A 19,603-nucleotide genomic window follows, 5' to 3' on the forward strand; every position below is an offset into this window, starting at 1 on the left:
TTGTGCGTCCTGAGGTATCTATAAAACTTTGTTAGTGGTCTGGCTCGGCCCGCGTCCTGAAATTCCCTTTTACCTTGAGTTCTGAGGCCTGCGTGGTTCACGGTGAGCTCAAAACTGAGTTAGCCTCTAAATCAACCCCGATGATCTCCCACAACGTCCTAACGTGTTTCACTTCAGCTGGCTGTAAGCAAGGCGTCGGTAAAATGAATCTTTTTAGGCCTTCCTGTTTTGAGACTCGTTCGTAATGGAAGATGATTCAGTTCTATATTTTTTGTTAACGTTACTAAATAATGTATACAGTAGTAGTCATAGGGTATTCACATGTCTTCCCATTTACCCTTCATAGGCATGAAGTGCATACATAGCCTGTATTTTAATAACATCAACACATGGCATAACAGAGTCTGTATTTTCCTTTAACCCTGCTACATCTTGTCAAAAGCTTTGTAAAAGCTTCCAAACAAATACACATTGTTCACATGAAAACCTCTACATAAAATCATCGTTGAACTGTACAATGTTCGGCAGTTTATTACGTTAAGACATACAGTATGTCCCAACAATACCTGACTAATGCCAATGCGTTTTCCAGCCACTAGAGGGAGCAGAAAGCTGTTCTTTTTTCCCCTATGAGGCCGAAAGACTTCTCCGCTGTTGGCACCAACTTAAATTCTTGCCCCCAACATGCGATCGTGTCCTGTAAAAGGTGTTATATTTGGATTCTAACTTCAGTTTGGCTTTTGGTTCACTGCTTTATCCACTCAAGTTTTCTCTCCAAGCACTGTCAGTTATAAAAATACACATGGAATAAGAAACAGCCCAGTTCAAATGGCTGATAATAAAGCATTGATTGAGATATGTTAATCCTGAACACACACACACACACACACACACACACACACACACACACACACACACACACACACACACACTGGACAAAATCATTTTCTTTGTTCCCACTATAGGATAAATAGGCTTAGAGATCCAGAGTGTAAAAACACTCAGTAGCGTTAACCTCTTCAACAGAAGTCAGCTCATCTGAATACAGACACTTTGAACGGATAACACATACTGTTGACAGCTTCTTTGTACATATTTGGCTGCTGATTCTATGAAACATGAGTGGTCTCACATTTAAAAACAAACAAACAAAAATGGCATAATATGCCATAAATTAACCTGATTGATAGATTCAAAATTGGGCAGAGGGTTTATGCAACTGTCAGGCCTTCTCAGAATAGACAGCCACGGGTGAGGTGAGAGTAAGGGAGCCTAATTTTATTAAAACTGACAGTTCAGTGTTGTTCTTACATGTGCAACAAATGAAACGAAACCTTACCTTGGGAGCCACAACTTTGGAAAAAGCTGCACTGACAGTAACCAACAGCACTTTCTTGTGTCCTGAAATTAAAACAAGTTCACAGTCTCAGAGGCTGGTGTCCACTAATGAATGTTTCACGCATTGATGATAGATAAATGATTGAATAATTACAAAGAGAGGACAGGCAGCTTGAAAAGAAGTCAAGTTTAGGATATGTTCCAAGAGACATTTTTAAATGGTCAAAGCTGATTTAGAATAAAATGGCATTTGAGTTGTAAAAACATATTCAAGGTAAAATATTGGTTTATTGCACATGTTGAAAGGTCTTTCCTGACGCTGCTGTCCACAGACCAAGAGAGAGGCCCTTCCAGATTTTGGGAGAAGTTATTGAGAACCTGCAAAATAATACAATCAGTTCTGTGACTCTTGTGTTCTTCATTTCACAATTTGATATTTAAAAAAAAGTAGTGAAATCAGAACTATAAGCTGAAATGGTAATGTGAGATTTAAATTGGTAATCCTATCCACGCACTGAGATAATGCTAAACGACTGCACAGTAATAATATGCCTCATTAATGCGGTTATCTGAATAAGTCGCTGGCTGTCTGTTTTGTCATGAGCTTGTTGACTTGTTGTCCGGGGGAATTGAAGCCACAGAGGTCGACGTCTCCCTGTAACCCTGACTGTGCCTCTTCCATAAATCAGAGCACAGGTGCGCGCTCAGCCGCGCTATTGCCAGTCCCCGCCGCGCGCAGTGAACTGAGCACTGTTTGGCGCACGTTTTCTGCGTACCGATGAGAAACAGTAGCCAGCGTTTGTCTCTTTTGCTGCCCCCCACCAGCTTTGGCAATGTGCTGATGATTCTTTTCAGCGTGTTCCTGGCTGCAGCCATCATTTTCCTCAACGCGTCCGTGTCCGTCTCCATACTGCTGAACAAGGCGCTGCGCAGCGAGAACCGCTTCATGTACATGCTGAGCACCTGCTTCAGTGACATCTGCACCGGGGTCTCATATTATTACGTCGGCCTGCTTGATGTGGAGGATCACTTCGACTCCCCCACGAGAACATTTTACGTCGTGCCTACATTCCTAGGGCTGTCTTACATGGCCATTCTGGCCGCGCAGGCGGACAGGTACCATGCGGTGGTGTCCCCTTTTAAATACTCCAAGCGCATGAGCCGAAACAGGACCGTGCTGGTCATCATTTCCTACTGGGTGTACGCTTTCCTGATCGTGGCTGTGCACAACATGGTCACAGTCGGGGTGGCCAAAAAGGTCACGAGCATTGGCACGTTTGTGGGGAACATACTCACAGTGACCATAATGATAGGGCTGAATATTAAGCTGTTCATCATAGCCAGGTTCCAGCTGGACAGGGAGCCACCCTCTAAAGAGAGAGACTCCAAGCGCTCCTCGGTGTATCTCATTCTGGTGGTGGCTGTGTTTTTCTTAGGGACGTGGCTTCCTATATTCTCTCACATTATTGCCTGTAGTTTCGCTGGTTCGACCTGTTACACCTTTGAGAATGAGGGCACCGACCCTCTCCGCATTTTGCCCCGAGTTAATGCCTCCCTGACACCCATCCTGTACATCAGAGGGAGCGCTGCGCTCAGAGAGACGCTGTTCACCAAAGTGTGGAGACACTGCTGCTGTAGGTGAGAGAGTGATGTTGTCTGACGTTGTTGACTCATCAGTGTTATCCAAAGATGCCTTTCATCATTGTTTACTCCTGATTCCACAGCTTCCAATTATCTGAGTCTCTTAATAGATGCTGCAAAAAAACGGTTTTTATTTTGTGATTAATTTGTTTGGCGACGCACGGGTCCAAAGTTCAACTCCTGTTTAATGGCTTTGCATGTATTGCATTTTATGATTTTTTGTTTCACTTGTTCTTTTTTGATGGCTCTTGTTTGAAATGTCTTGAACGATCTTATTTGGTTTTACAAATAGTAAATGAATCTTGATACTGATCCAAATGTTTTGGCTTCTCTTCATAAGGCGCCATCCTGGACGACTTGGCCCAATGGACACTAAGTCCCCGCGTCATCAGGTAAAAGTTGGACGGATTTCCAAGTGATCGCTGTTTCAAATCCACGCCAACATAAGGCTGACGAGGACTTCGCAATATGGATGCACGCCAGCTGTCAAACGCCGAGGGCAAGGTGGAAATATTTCATCTTGTACTTCCGTTGTTGATCTCATCGGTCTTTGTTTAATGTTTAGTCTGACTGTTCTGCAATAAGGAATGTTGCTCCACAAAGAACTAATAGCAATTACTAACGAACACTGGATGCAGCTGTAACTTTTTTATACTACATATCTCAATAAATAACATTTAATATATGTAAAATATGGTGTTATTTCCTTGGGGTTTATCACGTTTGCCTGATATCCATTATCGTGTTTCGTGAATGATCCTCTACCAGGGCGAGCTTATAAGACAGAAACAATGCGGTGCGTCTGAGCGCCTTGATTATGCAGCTCGCTGTGGTCAGCCTCCCCACAGAGGATGCAGTTTCCGCGGCAACCACAGAGTGTCAGAAGAGCACTTTGGCACGGCAATATAACTTCGACATCCATGAAATGTGAGCCAAAAGCATAAAGAATGGCAGATTAAACTGATACAGTGTCCGGATATGTGTGTCTCTGCAGCAGCTTGCATGCAATGGGCATGAATATTCATCATAATCATCATCATCATCATCATCAAACTAATCCGTTTGATAGAGATCCCACAAATGGTATATAGGTGAGATCTATCGATAGGCTATATCCTGTTTCTATTGGCCGAGGGTCGGTCTGGGTCCTGTGCGAGGAGGAGGAGCCAACAGATGGCCACATTTCCGCGCATCTGGTTCCCAATTTCTTCACCACAACCCTCTCTGTCTTTTCGATTCTGCTGGTATTTCTAAATAATTTGACCTCCAGTCAGTCATCTTTATTTCTGTTTCGGCTTTGAATTTAAATATGAAGTTTCACATTTCAGTTATGATCTAAAGTCCAACTAATCAGCTGATTTCAGAATCAACTGGGCTGATGCAGTTTTCTGTGGTGATTGCAATAAATACATTGCATGTCGAGTCTGCATAGTGTACAACTGAAGACTCTTGGGCTTGCAGGGAAACACAGAGTACACTGCAAAAAGTGTCAAGTTACTTACTCTGCACCAGTGCAACAAGCTTTTGAAAATGTAAACCTGGTGATGCCATCCAACCCTAACTTAATTTGCTTGAGATACAAACCTTGACTAAAACAATTTCCATCATAAAGGGAAAATCCCTGTTGATTATCAGTCCACCCCCCCTTGTTTTTAAATTGCATTAAGGTGAAACTGCGCTCGAAACTTTCGGGTTTCGCCCACACCCTCACATAAACGATGTGAATTTGAATCTTTTTTTATTTTTAATGAGAGAGTCAGGCCAGAACATTACCCAAAACAAACAGTCAAGTGAGTCACTTTTTGCAGCGTGGACCTGCATTCAGCAGTGTAGGACCATGGCTGAGTCGTGCTGTTGGGAGAAGAAGGCCTAAACCACAGTGTGAACGCGGCATAGCCCTCCCTCTGTCTTTCTCTCTCTTCCTGCCATCCAGCAGGTAAAGTTGCCAAGGGGTCCGGGGCTGAGAAAGTGGCCAAACCCTCCCACAGTGGGATGTTTTCTCTGCTGCACTCTGGGCTGGTTCCTATTCAAATGTGGGTCAGGGGTGAGGAAGCCTAACGTCATAAGCTTGCAACATGGCGTCCCGAAGGCTGTGAGATGAGCAAGAGGATGGTAAAGAACGCTTGAGACCGATCCTACCGATGTAATAAGGTATTTAAAAGAAATTCTTTCTCTTGGAGGTGGATTGTAAATGCGTAACGGGGCCGCTTTCGTGCCTGTTTCGATCGGATCGTTTTTCTCGCGGCTGCTGCAAGGATCGCAAGGCTTTTCGGTGTTACGGTGGTGTTTTTTTCCACGGCGTGCCAACAAAAAGGGGCTCCGCTGGTGCCTATTCTGGCTCTACCAGCCTGCTTGGCAAGCCGAGAGATCCCACTTTATCTGTGCGAGCTCATCGCGGCTCCTGTTCGAAACCGCGAGAGAAATTGTTTGCAAATGTCTTTATTGTTTGGCGTCGTGGGCTTGTAGGAGATGCCCCACAGGACGTGTGTGTACCAAAGAATTACCAGGCTGGCAGAGCACGTTAGGCGACAGAAAGGGTCCACGGACGGCTCGTCGCAGCGCTTCATTCAAATGCTGATATGTTTCCGCACTTTACGTGCTTTTCTCTTATTTATCGTCCGATAGGTTGAATGAATAGTTTACCAGAATGTGGAGTCAGGAGCTGGAGGTCTCATTTTAATCGATCGCGCTCTAGTGATCACAACACTGACTTTTTTTTCTCCCCCAAATGGCAGTAAACGGCACTTAATGTGATAAACGCAACAGGGCTGATTCTGTGGCTTTTACGCACGGTGTTTTGCGCAATCATGCTGATAATCACAGAGATGTGCCAGTCCTACCTACAGTGTGGTGTAACCTGCATCGTTTATATGTAGGTTAAGCCACCTTGGTCTTAGGTAGGGCTAATTAAAAATGATTTAACAGGATTGACTCGCAAATATACCCGGTGTGATGTAGACGCGTCTGCTTTCTGGTTTAAAACGATGCCCTGTAAACGTGAACCTTATCGATGCAGGGGTTGTGTATGTCTCTAGAGCCTGTAGGTGGGCTGCTGGACTACATCGACCATCTTTGTGATCGGCTACAGTGTGGATGTAACGTTGCACTGTGACCCAAAAGTACGGTGCTTTATAGAGACGGTGTTGCATGATATGGATTTCCGTCTGTAAATTATCGTTGCGACGAGCCCCTAAAGTAATTAATAAAAAAAACCTCACCAGCATGCGGAATATTTGGGTATTAAACTCTCCATTCAGGCTAACCACAGACCTCTTGGTGACTAATAAAACAATGTAAGTGCTCAGGTGTGAAGGCAGCTTGGCTTCTCAGGTGATTAGTGTTGTTAAAGTACCAAGGGGCACGGAGATAATAGGGTACAGGAATGTCAGTAATGTGAGTTCTTGACTGGCTGCTGCTTTTTTTGTGTGTAACCAAATGTTTAGCTCTGTAAATTTATTACTACTCCAGGTGTGTTTCACATTGTGTAGTTTCAACTAAATAAAAATCACAATACACAAATGTTCTTCTGTTGTATATTAAGGTGAACTGGTGTACCTGTTACACATGCTGACAGTGTATGTGGCGGGATAATAATCGTAGAATTAGCCAGTTGTTGTGTTAAATGTATCACTCTGTTAACAGTTTGCTATGTCCATAAAATGTAGCTGTGGTTTTCTGTTCTCATACATGGTAAAACGGCTTTGCACAGTCGTCTTTGTGTCTTAATTCTTTAGACTGACATGCAGGGCAGCTGTTGGTGTGAGCTCATTTTTTACGGAGGCGTTTCATCAGGAGTTTTGAAAGATGCAAAGTTTCGCTGTTTTCTGTGGATGAGACGTTTCCAGACTCTTGCCTTGGGGAAGCTTTAGTCTCAACATTTGGGCAACATGAATTTAAATCCATCTGTTTTCACAACCTCTTATCCTCTCCAGGGTTGCAGGGTGCTGTAGCCTATAATATAAAGATAGGCCTGTGTTTTGTCTGGTTACACCCACACAGGACTGCAGTTGAAGCGTGCGGCGGATCTGCCTGCCAGCCTAAAATTTGACCGAACAATTAGCTGAATGGTGCTTTTCAACAATACAGTCAAAACACTTTTTACACATAATCTAACAAGGCGCGGCTTGTAAAACTGGAATAAGGCCCCAGGCTGTACTGACTTGATGATGCCAGTGCTGCATCTGTAACAGCATTAACTTGAAGACTGACAGGCGTTAGCTCTTGTACAGGTTTGCAGAAAATCTAAACTGCTGATTGGGGATGTTATGTTGTATTTTGATCGACCTCCACTCTTTCAGACATTAGATTAAACATTACGCTGAAAATGATTTATTTAGGCTATGTGGCAGATGTGTAACAATCTCTGCCAAAACACCAAAAAGTGTGATACCCGTCATACTCTTTCACTTCTGAGTCTACTGCCAAGCCTAACCATCTGCACACTGTAGTTGTTGTCAAATATACGTTATACGCCAGTGTGTGGAGTAATAAGTGTGGAACAAGTTGATTCAGGCCATTAAAATAGTCGAGTCAAGTCAACTGATCAGTGTGACTAGTTTCATTGATTATTATAGAGTGCAAAGTGGGGCCTGGAGGGTAATTTGAGGCCCATGTGTGCGCCTCATGATCCTCATGATCGGCCGGTTGGTCTTGCCTCACCCTCCTTGTCCCTTCCCCTTCTCGGCGCACGCACAGTATCCTGTGTACACGGTGATCATGGCTTACAGCTGCGTGTGTGGGCAGCACAATGCAGTAAGGCTACTTAGGCTATATGTTCTGCTGACATGTTAGATGAGGACTTATAGATTGTGCTAGGCTGTCGTATCTATATGGATCCGTCTCTCGTGTTCTGTGCTGCCTGTTCGAGGGCAGTTTGGTTCGCTGAGTGGCTAGCACCTCAGGGCAGGCTTGTTGTTGTTCTCTAAGAAGAAGAAACAGTCTGAGGAATGTAGTGCTGATAGCCAGAAGGTTATGCAGTGTTTAAAGGCTGGAGGAGGAGGAGAAAGGAGGGGAGGGGGGGGACCTTGGACCATACAGAATCTCTCCTTACCCAACATGCCCTCTGTCCTTAGCCAAAGCATTAGGCTCCAGGTCATGTGGATTTGCCAGTAGGGAAGAGGTTGGGGGTTTATCTCATCAACAAAGTTCATTCTCTCAAGACAGAGGTCACTTTATCATACCAATCATTATATGTTCACTTGTTAGTGTCGTGGGTGATTGCTTCACTTTTGGTAAGGGTAAATATTCAGATGTAGCATGTGCCAGTGCCTGGCCAGTAGCGCCAGTAGCCTCAACTGAAGTCTCAGTGTTCATTTCAGTCTTTAATTTCTCCAGGGGCCACTTTGGATGCAGCAACTGAGGCACAACATACGACACATCATGGAGGACACAGAACATTGATGCACTCATATATAAACCCATGGCACAGAGAGAGTAGTTGTAGCTCTATGCTGATCTCAGTCTCACATATCATCTTTCATTTTTTTTTTAAATAATTATTAACAAATAATACTCATTTGGTCTTTTTTGCCTAAATGCAGGAAGCTAAAGCAAGATATATGCAGTAAGGCATTTGAATGGCTTTGGCTATAAGAAAGTGATTCAACACTGGATTTACTTGATTTAAGATGCAATGAAATGCTGTCAAACCCAAACCTCAGATGAAATTAGATGAGTCACATATACTGTGCTGTGAATTCAACCTGCGCCCATTATTTAAGTGCCTCCTGGTTCTTGGAAGGTACAGTTTCTAAGGAAAGTGTCCAGCCACACTTTTCTTGCACACTGTACTGTCTTAAAGGTGAAAACTTAATTAAATAACTTTTTCTCATCAATCTCCACACATGAACCCACAATGACACAAGCTTTTAGACATTTTTGCAAATTTAGAAAAAAGACACTACAAAAAAATGTTGGATTGATTTTTTTTCTTTTTTTAAACGGGAGATTTCAGCAGTCTTTCACATAAAAGGGAGGGCATTGTGTATCCTGCACTGTTGTGACAATTAATGTGAAGGAGGGATGTTCACAAAGTTTTAGATGTGTGTGCTATTTTTGCACACATGAGAGAGTATACTTATATACATATTACTCCCTCCAGACTTGACTATGCCTACAGCATCTAGTTTTACTTGTGGATGACACGCACACCACAGAAAAAATTAATTCATGACCTCCTAAGTTGTGATGCAGGAAAAAACACTTGCGTCACAGCTTCATCACGTGGCGAGAAAATTTTTCTTCTTGTTTTCACTGGTCTTAATGCTCTGCTGACATTTGGACAGGTATTATTTGTAATGGTTTCTGTTCAGAAAATTCAATGAATCCTCACACAAACAGATCCATGGGTTTGATTGCAGGTTGAGTTGAGCACACTTAGGAGGATTTGTGCGCTTGCGTGCATGTGAGAGAGGGAGTCTTGCCTTTTCTTTCCTTGCTGCACAGCACTGGCACATCTGGGATACACGGCAACCATTGGCCCCCTCCTGTGAAACGGACGGGGCTCTTTTCATTCTGCTGCACCCTGGGCAGGACTTGTTTGTCTGCAACATGGCTGAACTGCCGGAGAGAAAATCAGTCTTAATTGGAAAGGTTTCTACCAAGACTGCGGTAGGGACTCTGTAATTCATGTACTTCCCCCTTCAGCCAAGCAGCACAAGGGTCATGCACCTGTTCTCTAGCATTTGTATCCAACAATTCTGCAGAAATTCATGTCTCTTAGACTTGACAGATCAGCCTTTACCTCCTGTCTTAATGTTTTTGAGCTTTTGTACATCAGGGCGTCCCCCCTGCAGCTTTTCTGAAGAGATTATAACTAGAATTGGATCAGTGTCCAGAATTCCTGCATATGCTCTGCATCAGAGCTATTCAGCCATTTGCCATGGAGACGCAAGTTCAGGCAGGTTTTTATTTTCGAGCAAAGATTTCGCTTATTATTTCACCCTCTGTAGTGTCTGGTAGGACAACCACCCTGCGTATTCTGCTCTGCATGGCACCACAGCTCTGCATTCAATACACAGCTGTATGTCTTGTTTAGAATTTCACTGTAAAGAAATTAGATTGCAGTTTTTGGGTTAAACTTTCTTTTTATTATTATTGCTTATTTCTCTTAAGCACGCAATGGGTCATGCCCAGTGCATTAACATACATACCTATAACTTACATAAGTACTGTTGACTTTCCTGGGTCCCCTACCTCAGTTAGTGAAAACCAGTTTCTTGTTTCCATAATGTTAGATAAATCAGGTTACTGCAGAAAGTCAAGCACCATGGTATGTCATGTGAATGTATGTAAATGCACGCAAGTGCATGCAAGTTTTAGATAAAGCTTTTTTTTTTTTTTTTGGTTAAAGTTAAGTCTTTAGGAAACACTGGGCCATGCTCAGTCCATTTACATACACATAGCTTACTGAGGTACTGTTCTGCAGCAACCTGATTTAATAAACATTATGGAAACAAGAAGCCAGGTTTCATTAAATGAGGTAAGCGATCAAGAAAAACCTGGTTAACGCTGCTAGATTTCAACTGGAGAAACCTGATTTCTTCGCCATGTATACAGTCCTGGATTTCTAAAGGGGTTTCTGCTTATGTGCATGTTCATGACAAAGACTTCAGACAGGGAAAGTATGGCTGGGACAGCAGTGTGGCAGAATGATGGCTTTTAGACGTGTGTGTAACCAATCCAAACTGATTAAAACTGAAATAACTGAGCTGCTTTGAATGGTTTGAACCGTCGTCTACTTGTAAAACACACACTGCGCAAACCAAAAGGAAAAAGGGAAAAGATTCTCCATCACTAATGCAAAAATATTAACATTAAAGGATCTCAGAGTGAAAATTTCTCACTGACCACCTGCATGTAGCTGCAGGTTTTACCGTCACCCAGTTTCTGTAGTGCAAATAAACACACTGTTGTAACCTGATTTGCGCCAGTAACATGTTATTATTTGTGCGTGCATATAAACCATCATTACCAATCATTAGAGATATGTAGATTTATGACATCTCCTCTGATGCAGCAGATAGTACACAGGTGAAAAGGAACATGTAGAGCGGGTAGCCCAAAAGCACAGCTGTGCTGTTTAATCTCCTCTCTGCTTTGTGAGCTGTCCTTTCACTCACGAGAGACTCAGATAATTGCAGTGCCCACTAGTCCTGCATGGATCAACCTTACCCATGCAGCAGCGTCAGCCATGTTGAAATGGCTCAGAGGTGGTTGCTCGGTGTTTGTATTTCAAACTGGCTTTGTACCATCCCCCTAACCCCTCCCCCACTCCCTCTGCCCACCAGCAATACTCTCCGGGTGTGTGTGTATTTAAGTGTGTGCTGTGTGCATGTGTTTAAGTGCACTGTCTCTGTGAGTGCACGCACTCAGGGAGGCCTTTTGCTCCTGTACATGATTGGCTCTCTGTCTGCTTCAAACAGTCTTTCCCCTTATGTTTGTCTCCTCTGCCCACCTTTCCCAGCACAATGTGACCATCAACGCAGTTTAACAAAGTCACAACCGTATATTGTTTAAAGGAATCGTCGTGAAAGATAACCCAGCAATAAAGGCTCGGTTGAATACGTTTTTAAAGTCTTGTTTTCTATTGGTTGTTTAGCAGATGACCTTTCACGGTAGTAGGGTGTGTTTTGTTATTGCGCCACAGGACTTTGCCTCACCTCTGCCCTCGCTCCTGGCTCTCTACCCTCTGTTCAGGAGATTAGTGCCACAGCCCACTGCTCTCTCAGTCACCTTCGCTGCATGAACACTGACTCTAAAAGGTTTACCAGCTCACTGTTTAATCCATCGACTCCTCGGAAAAAAAGATGCATTGACAGGCTGCAGTAAATTAAGTCAAACCAGATCATCCAGATCTCTGGTGTAACCAGTTTAATTGAGAGCAGACTGACATTAATTCACTGCTGGGGGCACTTTGATGCTCACTAGTTTTCAGTCTCAAATCACACGGATATGTTCTCCTGATCATGTCTGTCAGTCTGTGTAAACATCCGTGTCTTCTCCCCGCCTCATCGCCAGGCTCCTGAAACAAGTCAAGGTTGAGGCGGAGCTGTAGGGTGCTGTGTTTTAAAATGAGGTTTGCCCCTCTATCATTAAGCCATGGCCAGTTTTTGAAAAGGTTAACACTGCAGGCAAGGTAAGCTGATCCTGTGCCTGTGCTTGAAGGGCAACATCTACCCCGGTCTGCGGTGCAAGCCCAGAGCTGCCTTTGGTTGGTATGTGGTGCCATATTTGGTCAGAGCAAGTATTGTTTCTCACGACCCTCCTGACCAGCTATTCTGCCATCGTTCAACCTCCCTGCCAGCCTGTGCAGAGGGCTTAAAAATACAGGGATCCAACCCTGCAAAAGTGCTGCTCGCCAATTACGTAACATCATACATAGGAACCAGTCATGCTGCATGCTGGAAACATCGTTCTAGCTGTTCTGGTAGGGTCATCTTTCGGATCGTTCATCCATCCCTGACTTCGCACTATGACTGTGAGGCTGTGACGCAGTAACAGAACACGGCCTAGATATGGTTTTGAAAATGTTTATACAAACTGTGAAGAGCGCCATGCACTCGCAGAAGCTGCCATGATGGTGCAGGCCTATCTGTCCCCTGTGGTATTAAGCCAGCTTTCCTGGGCAGCACCATTGGAAGGGGAGCTGGGCCTACACGTGTCCCACCCTAGCTGCATATAGATCAGCCGTAATCCATTAGCAGCTCCCTGGAATCCAGCCGGCACAGCACAGCACTGGAGGGGCCAGGGGGAGAGGGTAGCTGTGTGGGTGATGGGGGGAGGAGAGAGAGAGAACGAGGGATGAGAAGAGGAGGGGGTGGGGGAGGGCTCTTTTTTTTTTCTTCTCCTGAGCTGTCTTCTCTACTCCGAGCCCAGCCCCCTTTTTATGTCGGTCTGCTGGAAAAGCCTCTTGAACCCCCCCCCCGTAAAGCCTGCAGAGGTGTGTGTGTATGTTAAGAGAGACTTGACTGATATATGGCTTCCTGGCTGGCATCATAGCAGAGGCCCTTCTTTCTCCAGCAGCCCTCTTCTCCATTACTGCCTGCAGGGTTGAGTGCCGCACACCTCTGTAGCACATTCTGCGATTAACTGCAGATCTGGGTTATGTATTCCAGAGTAGCTCATTACAATTCACGTTGGGGACAGCGAGCGGTTCCTGGGATGTGCCTGCATGCCCGGTGAGAGGCTGGTGAGGGTGGGAGGAGAGAAGCAGAGGAAAGACGGGGGAGGGGAAGAAGACCATGAGTAGAAGTGTCAAAGCAGAGGAGGCAAGCCCAGGCCTGGACCTGAGAGTAATGATCGGCTAGCCTGACTGTTCCAAAAGAGCTGGCTTTAGTCTTCACCATGATGCTCTGTGTCACTTTTGGTACGAATAACTGTGTGTTGTCCCCCCCGTATGTTGTCACTTTCTTTTGCATTTTTCCGTGTGGTATTTTTCTCAAATTTTGTGTAGTGATTAGCGATTGTGGATCTTAACTGTAGGCGTGTTCAAAGCTTTGTTTCAGGCTGTTGTGAGGCAGTGCTTCATTATTGTGCTGCGAATTTCAGGTTCCTTTATGATGCATGTAGATCCAACGCAAGCTGTCTTAAACCGGATTTACTGAAACGCAATTGATTGGTTAAAGGAACAGATGAAACTAAAATCGTGGTGATGCTGAACTGTGTTTTGTCTCTTGAAGCAGTTGTTCTTGGTTAGTGTATGTATTTGTGTGAATTTCAGCCTTCAGATGAACCCATATTCCAGAGGGGGTTTTGACTGACTTCAGCAATGTGTCTTTGCACTCAGGTTTGGTGCTTCTGGCGCTCTAGCCCAGTTTAAGAACCACTCCCTTTTTCCCTCCTGTGTATTATGAAACATGATGTTTAGTAAATCTCTAGGTTGGCACTGTGCTGAAATGGCACATTTTCACATGTATTTACGGCTCGAGTTAAGCATTACTGCATTACTGTGTAATCTCCTGTAATACTGTATACACGGCTCCGATCAGGGGCATTAAAGATGTGTGTCTATTTTCCCAGCATGCCCGGGGCTTTCATGCTAAACATGGTTTAAGGGGAGACCCTGCTGCTTCAACTAATGCACACTACCACTGTTACCATCACACCTCAGCTGTGGAGGCTTTTTGTATCTATTGCGGTAAATTTCTGAAACAAAATTTGTGTTTTCAGTGTCAGGCTAGAACTAGGGCACTGTGGTGTGTAATAGGTCATCAGTATGTAGTTTAGCAGTGAATGAGATTCATCCGTCCTAATTCCATAAATGAGGGCCTCTCTGGAGGATCAGGTGTTGCCGTCCTTGTCTTTGAGCCACACCCTCCCCTGCGCCCCCCTTCTGCCCTAGCTCCTGTGTAGTTTTACCTGCTCGGGTGACACCTAATCCCTCCCCCCGGCCCTGCTGTGCCACCGACCCCCACTGCCAGACAATAGGGCAGGTCTGACATTACCATGACCTAATGGAGACTAGAGTGAGCCGAGTTTCCAAAGAGGGCACCCCACCGAAACTAGAGTTACTCCACATAGATAGGGAAGAGAAGCTGAGGGGAGACACCTTAGAAAAGTCGTTACTTTACCCTTTCTTCTCCTCCGCCCCTTTGGCTTTTGTGCCAGAACAGTGGCAATGTGTACAATCAGAACTTGATCCATGTAGGGTAGCAATTTGTTTAAAAAGGAAGATGAGAGGGAAGGAAGGGTTCCAGTTTCTAAGCTGCCATGTGATTATGTGGCACGCTGTGCTAACAGTTTGCTAATTTCCCCTGTGAGAGCTAAAAGCTTAGATTGATGTGTTCTCACAGTGGGAGTCATAACACACACAGTTTAATTGTTAGATGTCTCATACATGCAAGCTCATCGACTGTCAGTTTTTTAAAACCTGTATTAAATTTAATCCCTCTGAAGGCTGCAATAGACTAGAATTTAAACTAAACTTGCACAAAAACAGAACTGCTTTTTAGCAGCGTGAGCTCTGTTCTGCCACGAGGCCTGTGGATGCTGCGTTAACCAAGCAGATACTCCTCGGTTGCCATTTTTTAACGTGGAAACAGTCCATTCTGTTGTCTTGCACACACGATATTAAACAACTCGTCGTTTGACAGGTGTCATTCTTGTGCTTCTTCATGTCTACACTGTAAAACTAACCACCTTTTTTTGTTTTTGTGTTACAGCTTTAGGTGGTGCTCGTGTAGGAAGAGAGAGAGAGAGCGAGAGAGCGAGTGAGAGAGACAGAGAGAGAAAGAAGGAAAGAAGGAAGGTGGAAATGGAACTGCCAAATCATGCCAAACAACTGCTGCTGCAACTCAACCAGCAGAGAGCCAAGGGCTTCCTGTGTGATGTTATCATCGTGGTGGAGAATGCGCTCTTCCGTGCCCACAAGAACATCCTGGCAGCAAGCAGCATCTACTTCAAATCTTTGGTCCTCCACGATAACCTCATTAACCTCGACACAGAGATGGTTAACCCCTCTGTGTTCAGACAAGTTCTGGACTTCATCTACACTGGGAAGCTCTTGTGCTCGTCAGAGCAGAGCAGTGAGCAGAACTTCAGTGCCCTCTTAACCGCAGCCAGCTACCTCCAGCTCCATGACCTCGCTGCTTTGTGCAGAAAGAAGCTCAAGCGCAATGGTGGGAAACCCCTGCCAGGCAAACCCTCCACTCCAGGTCCCCTTAGCCGCTTACGCCTCAACAACCAGCGCCTTTCCTCTTCTACCCCCGCTGGCCCCAACAACCACTATCCTCCGACCCCTTCCGACGCCGACCAGCCACAGCCAGATGAAGGCCTTCGGGACAAGCTCTCAGACGACGAAATGTTTGTCGGCAGCTCGGGGAGGAATGGGAATGGGGGCAATGGCAGCAGTAATGGTAACCTTAGCAGTGGAGGAAGTGCTGGGGAGCCAGACCTTGGACTAGACCTGTCCAAGAAGAGCCCTCCTTCTGCGGGCACAGCCACTGATGCCCTGAGCCCACACAGCAACTCCCAAGAATCCCCTCAATCTGCCTCAGTATCCACAACCAACAGTGCCTCACTGGATGACTCCTCTACCACCCTACCAGGTGTAGACACCTGTGGCTCAGAGACCATGGAGCTCAACTCCTCCTCTAAAGCCTCAGAGGAAACCCAAAACCAGCCTGATGGCCCCCCACCCCAGAAGAAATCCCGGCAGGGTGCTCGCAAGAACGAATGGCCCAAGAGAGAGGCATCAGGGTTGAAGTCTGAAGACCATGACAGGCCACTGGTTAATGGGGTGATTGTGGGTCCTAAAGATGGCCGCTCCTCTGGGGTTGGAGGGGGCAGTGGTAGCAGTTTCACCTCTGACCAGTCCCTCCAGTGTAAAGATGAGGAAGAAGGAGGAGAGAATGGCCAAGACCACAGTGATGAGAGCGGGCAAAGTGACGGAGAGAGCGCAGGAGGTGGAGGAGGAACCGGAGGGGGACACAGCGCCAACTACGTGTACCGGCAGGAGGGTTTTGAGCCAGCATTCGGAGACAACCTCTATGTGTGCATTCCCTGTGGTAAGGGCTTCCCCAGTTCTGAGCAGCTCAATGCTCACGTGGAAACACACACTGAGGATGAGCTCTACATCAAAGAGGAGGGAGGGACCTTTGTGAAAGAGGAAGACGAGGAGGAGGCAGAGGACCTCTCTGCCCCCGTGGGTCCCTCCACCTTTGGCTCTGAAACGCGTCCGTTCAAGTGTACAGTCTGCAGTAAGAGCTACAAAGACCCGGCGACGCTGAGACAACATGAAAAGAGCCATTGGCTGACCAGGCCTTTCCCCTGCAACATCTGTGGCAAGATGTTCACCCAGAGGGGCACCATGACACGCCACATGCGCAGCCACCTTGGCCTCAAGCCGTTTGCATGTGAAGAGTGTGGCATGCGCTTCACACGCCAGTACCGTCTGACAGAGCACATGCGTGTCCACTCTGGGGAGAAGCCGTATGAATGCCAGCTATGCGGGGGGAAGTTTACCCAGCAGCGCAACCTCATCAGTCACCTGAGAATGCACACCTCACCCTCTTAGAAATGCATCAAGCCAAAGAACTCTGGGAATAGAAGAAAAAAAAACATTTCTCTACCTTTTTTCCATCTCAACAGCAAAGAAACGCACATGTACACATTCACACGCAGACACACACGGTTCAACAGATTAATTCCGGTTTACGACGCCCCGGCTAAGTGAATGATGTAGCTGTTAGCCACAGTGGGCTCTTGGTGACGGTGGGATCTTGTTGATGCAAGGATCATGTCATCATTTATACCAAGCGACGTCTGCTCACCTCTCAGGAGTTCAAGGGGGACAACTGCTCCTGTCTCTCTCCAAAGTCACAAAGCCATGGTGGAGTGGCATGACTTCTGGTCTGCGTTGCAAGTCTGTCAAATGTGAATGTGGGTACTGAAATAATGTCAAGCCCCCCTCACCTCATACCCCTCAGCAGCCTTTCTATCTTCTACCTTTGAGCATTGAGCCTGAGTTCTTCAGATTATTCCTCAAACTGATTAACTCCAGAGTCCCCTCTGTACTCCAGTGCTATTTTGACCAAAAACCCGTGCAAACAATACTGGCAATAATTCAGCAAAAAGATTATTTCTACCCTGACAGCTTTATATCCTTTGTTATGTTGGTGATGGGGATCTGTATGTAAGAGGAGGGGTAACTGGGTTTGGGACCATCTCCATGCTTTAACTGAAAGTCCTGAAAGAAGGTTCATGGTGGGATGACATTAGATTAAGTTTTGGTTTTACAGACAACAAATACTCTCTCTCTACAGCTGTTCACAGTAATATAGAGAGGATTTTCATTGTTTTGCCTGCTAGTGCTCCCAGGAATGAATCCTGGTTGGAAAGATGAACCCCTCGAGGTACTTTGTTTTACTTAAAGAACTTGTAATGTTTCAGTGAATGTTTAAACTGGAAGGTCTTGGGATTTTTCTTGTGGAGGGGAGGGATTTGGGGTGGGGTGGTCTTAGTTTGACGGGGTTCAGAAGAGGGTGTTTTAGACTGAACATTATGTTCAGTGAGTACGTTTATTTTTTTTGTCTGTATAGCTTTCCTCCCCTCAGAAAAAAGAAAAGTCTATTTATATAGGCTTGTGACCTCGCTACCTCTGATTACTCTTACGAACTCTATGTTGATTAGTTGAAAGTTCCAATGTAATTAATTGTAAAAAGTGTGTAGATTATGGTAACTTTTCACCTAATGCTTTAACCTGCCCATCTCTCAACACAGGTTTTTAATGCTCATAGATTTTACACATTAATATTGTTTTTAGCTGTTGTTTTTACTTGTCGAATATAGCTTTTTGGGGGCCCTGCTCAATGTGGCCCCACCTCAAAGTGTACTGTAGCTTCCTGCCTGGAGCAAATAGTGGTTAGTTAGTGTAGATGTATAGTGTTCCAAAGATCTTATGAATGTTGAGAAGAACAGAGCTAACTAACAAACATTGCTAGACAAGTTCATAACCAAAGTTTTTAAAAAGATGTACTTAAGATATATAGCATACTAAATTATTTCACTTTTGATTTCTTTTTGCTGTATAAAACAAATTATGAATTATATTCTAAGTCCAGACAAAGAAATCCACTCTTTTGATGGAGTTTTGGCCAATGACTCTGACACTGAGAAAGGTTCTTGTGGTTTGCAAGGAAAGCTTGTGCTGATTGGTGGGCCGGTATAATGTAAGCTTTATCATCTAACGAGAATGGTAAAGTTTAAAAACGTGCTCCCTGGGCATGTTTTTTTTTTTTCTAATGTTTCTTTTTGTTTGTATCCAGAGTCCTTATCACTTTATATTCCCTGACTTTAAAAACAGGACTTGATGACATTGTATGTGTTCTGTTCAGACCAAAAAAAGAAAAAGAAAAAAAAGATAGGAATTATAATCAGAATTTTAATGTGAAGTTCAAGTTGCTTGTTAGTTTTTTGAGCCAGGCTTGTGAAAACTTGTAATAAGAAGGGAGAAGCAGAGATGCACTGGACAGCTGGACAACTCATTGGTCTTCTGTGGCATCCTTTTGTTTCTGATTGTATTCCATTTTACCACAAAATGATTTTAAATTATTTTAAACCTCTAAAGCTTTACCTCATCATAAGCAACCATAGATTGGGACTGGCCCCTCTGTTGTCTGTGGGTTTCACTGAAACCTGTCCAGTGTATCTACTCTTAACAGTTACACTGTGGAGCATGAACCTTCACTACAAGTTTTTGGTATAGGCATTCCTCTATTATGTTGGTTTAGCTGTCTTCTTGATTTTTTTTTTTCTTAATTCCTCTTTCGTCCTCATGTTGCGGTCTGTGAAATGTTTGTTATAATAGGGATGCAGCTACAGTTACACAAACATCACTACCGTTTTAAGGTACCTGCGTCCTGGACTCCCTGAGTTGTTACTTGGATATGTTGGATGTTGGTGTCTTGCTGTTATGCAGTTGCTGTTTAGTGATTGCATGGTACATCTATGAATTTTTCACACTCCCCCCCCCATCCACAAACATGCTATTTATCACCTGCTCTATTGTTGCTTGTGACCTCTTCTAGCTTAAGAGGGAGTCCACAATGCATTGCCTTCAAACGTTATTGTACTTGTCAGCACTTACTGCAGCACAGCGTAATGTCTGTCATGCAAAAGGTGTTTT

General features: G+C 44.8%; 1 protein-coding gene across 1 annotated transcript; it reads left to right on the forward strand.

Moving 5' to 3' along the window:
- Positions 1 to 5,052: 5,052 nt before the first annotated feature.
- On the forward strand, positions 5,053 to 17,888 carry hic2 (hypermethylated in cancer 2). The gene is made up of 2 exons (XM_041937632.1): positions 5,053 to 5,130; positions 15,141 to 17,888. Exon 2 carries the CDS (start codon positions 15,233 to 15,235, stop codon positions 16,991 to 16,993), a length of 1,761 nt encoding a protein of 586 aa, XP_041793566.1. The 5' UTR covers positions 5,053 to 5,130; positions 15,141 to 15,232; the 3' UTR covers positions 16,994 to 17,888.
- Positions 17,889 to 19,603: the final 1,715 nt, after the last annotated feature.

The sequence above is a fragment of the Chelmon rostratus genome, chromosome 5, assembly GCF_017976325.1.
Source record: "Chelmon rostratus isolate fCheRos1 chromosome 5, fCheRos1.pri, whole genome shotgun sequence".
Taxonomy (NCBI): domain Eukaryota; kingdom Metazoa; phylum Chordata; class Actinopteri; order Chaetodontiformes; family Chaetodontidae; genus Chelmon; species Chelmon rostratus.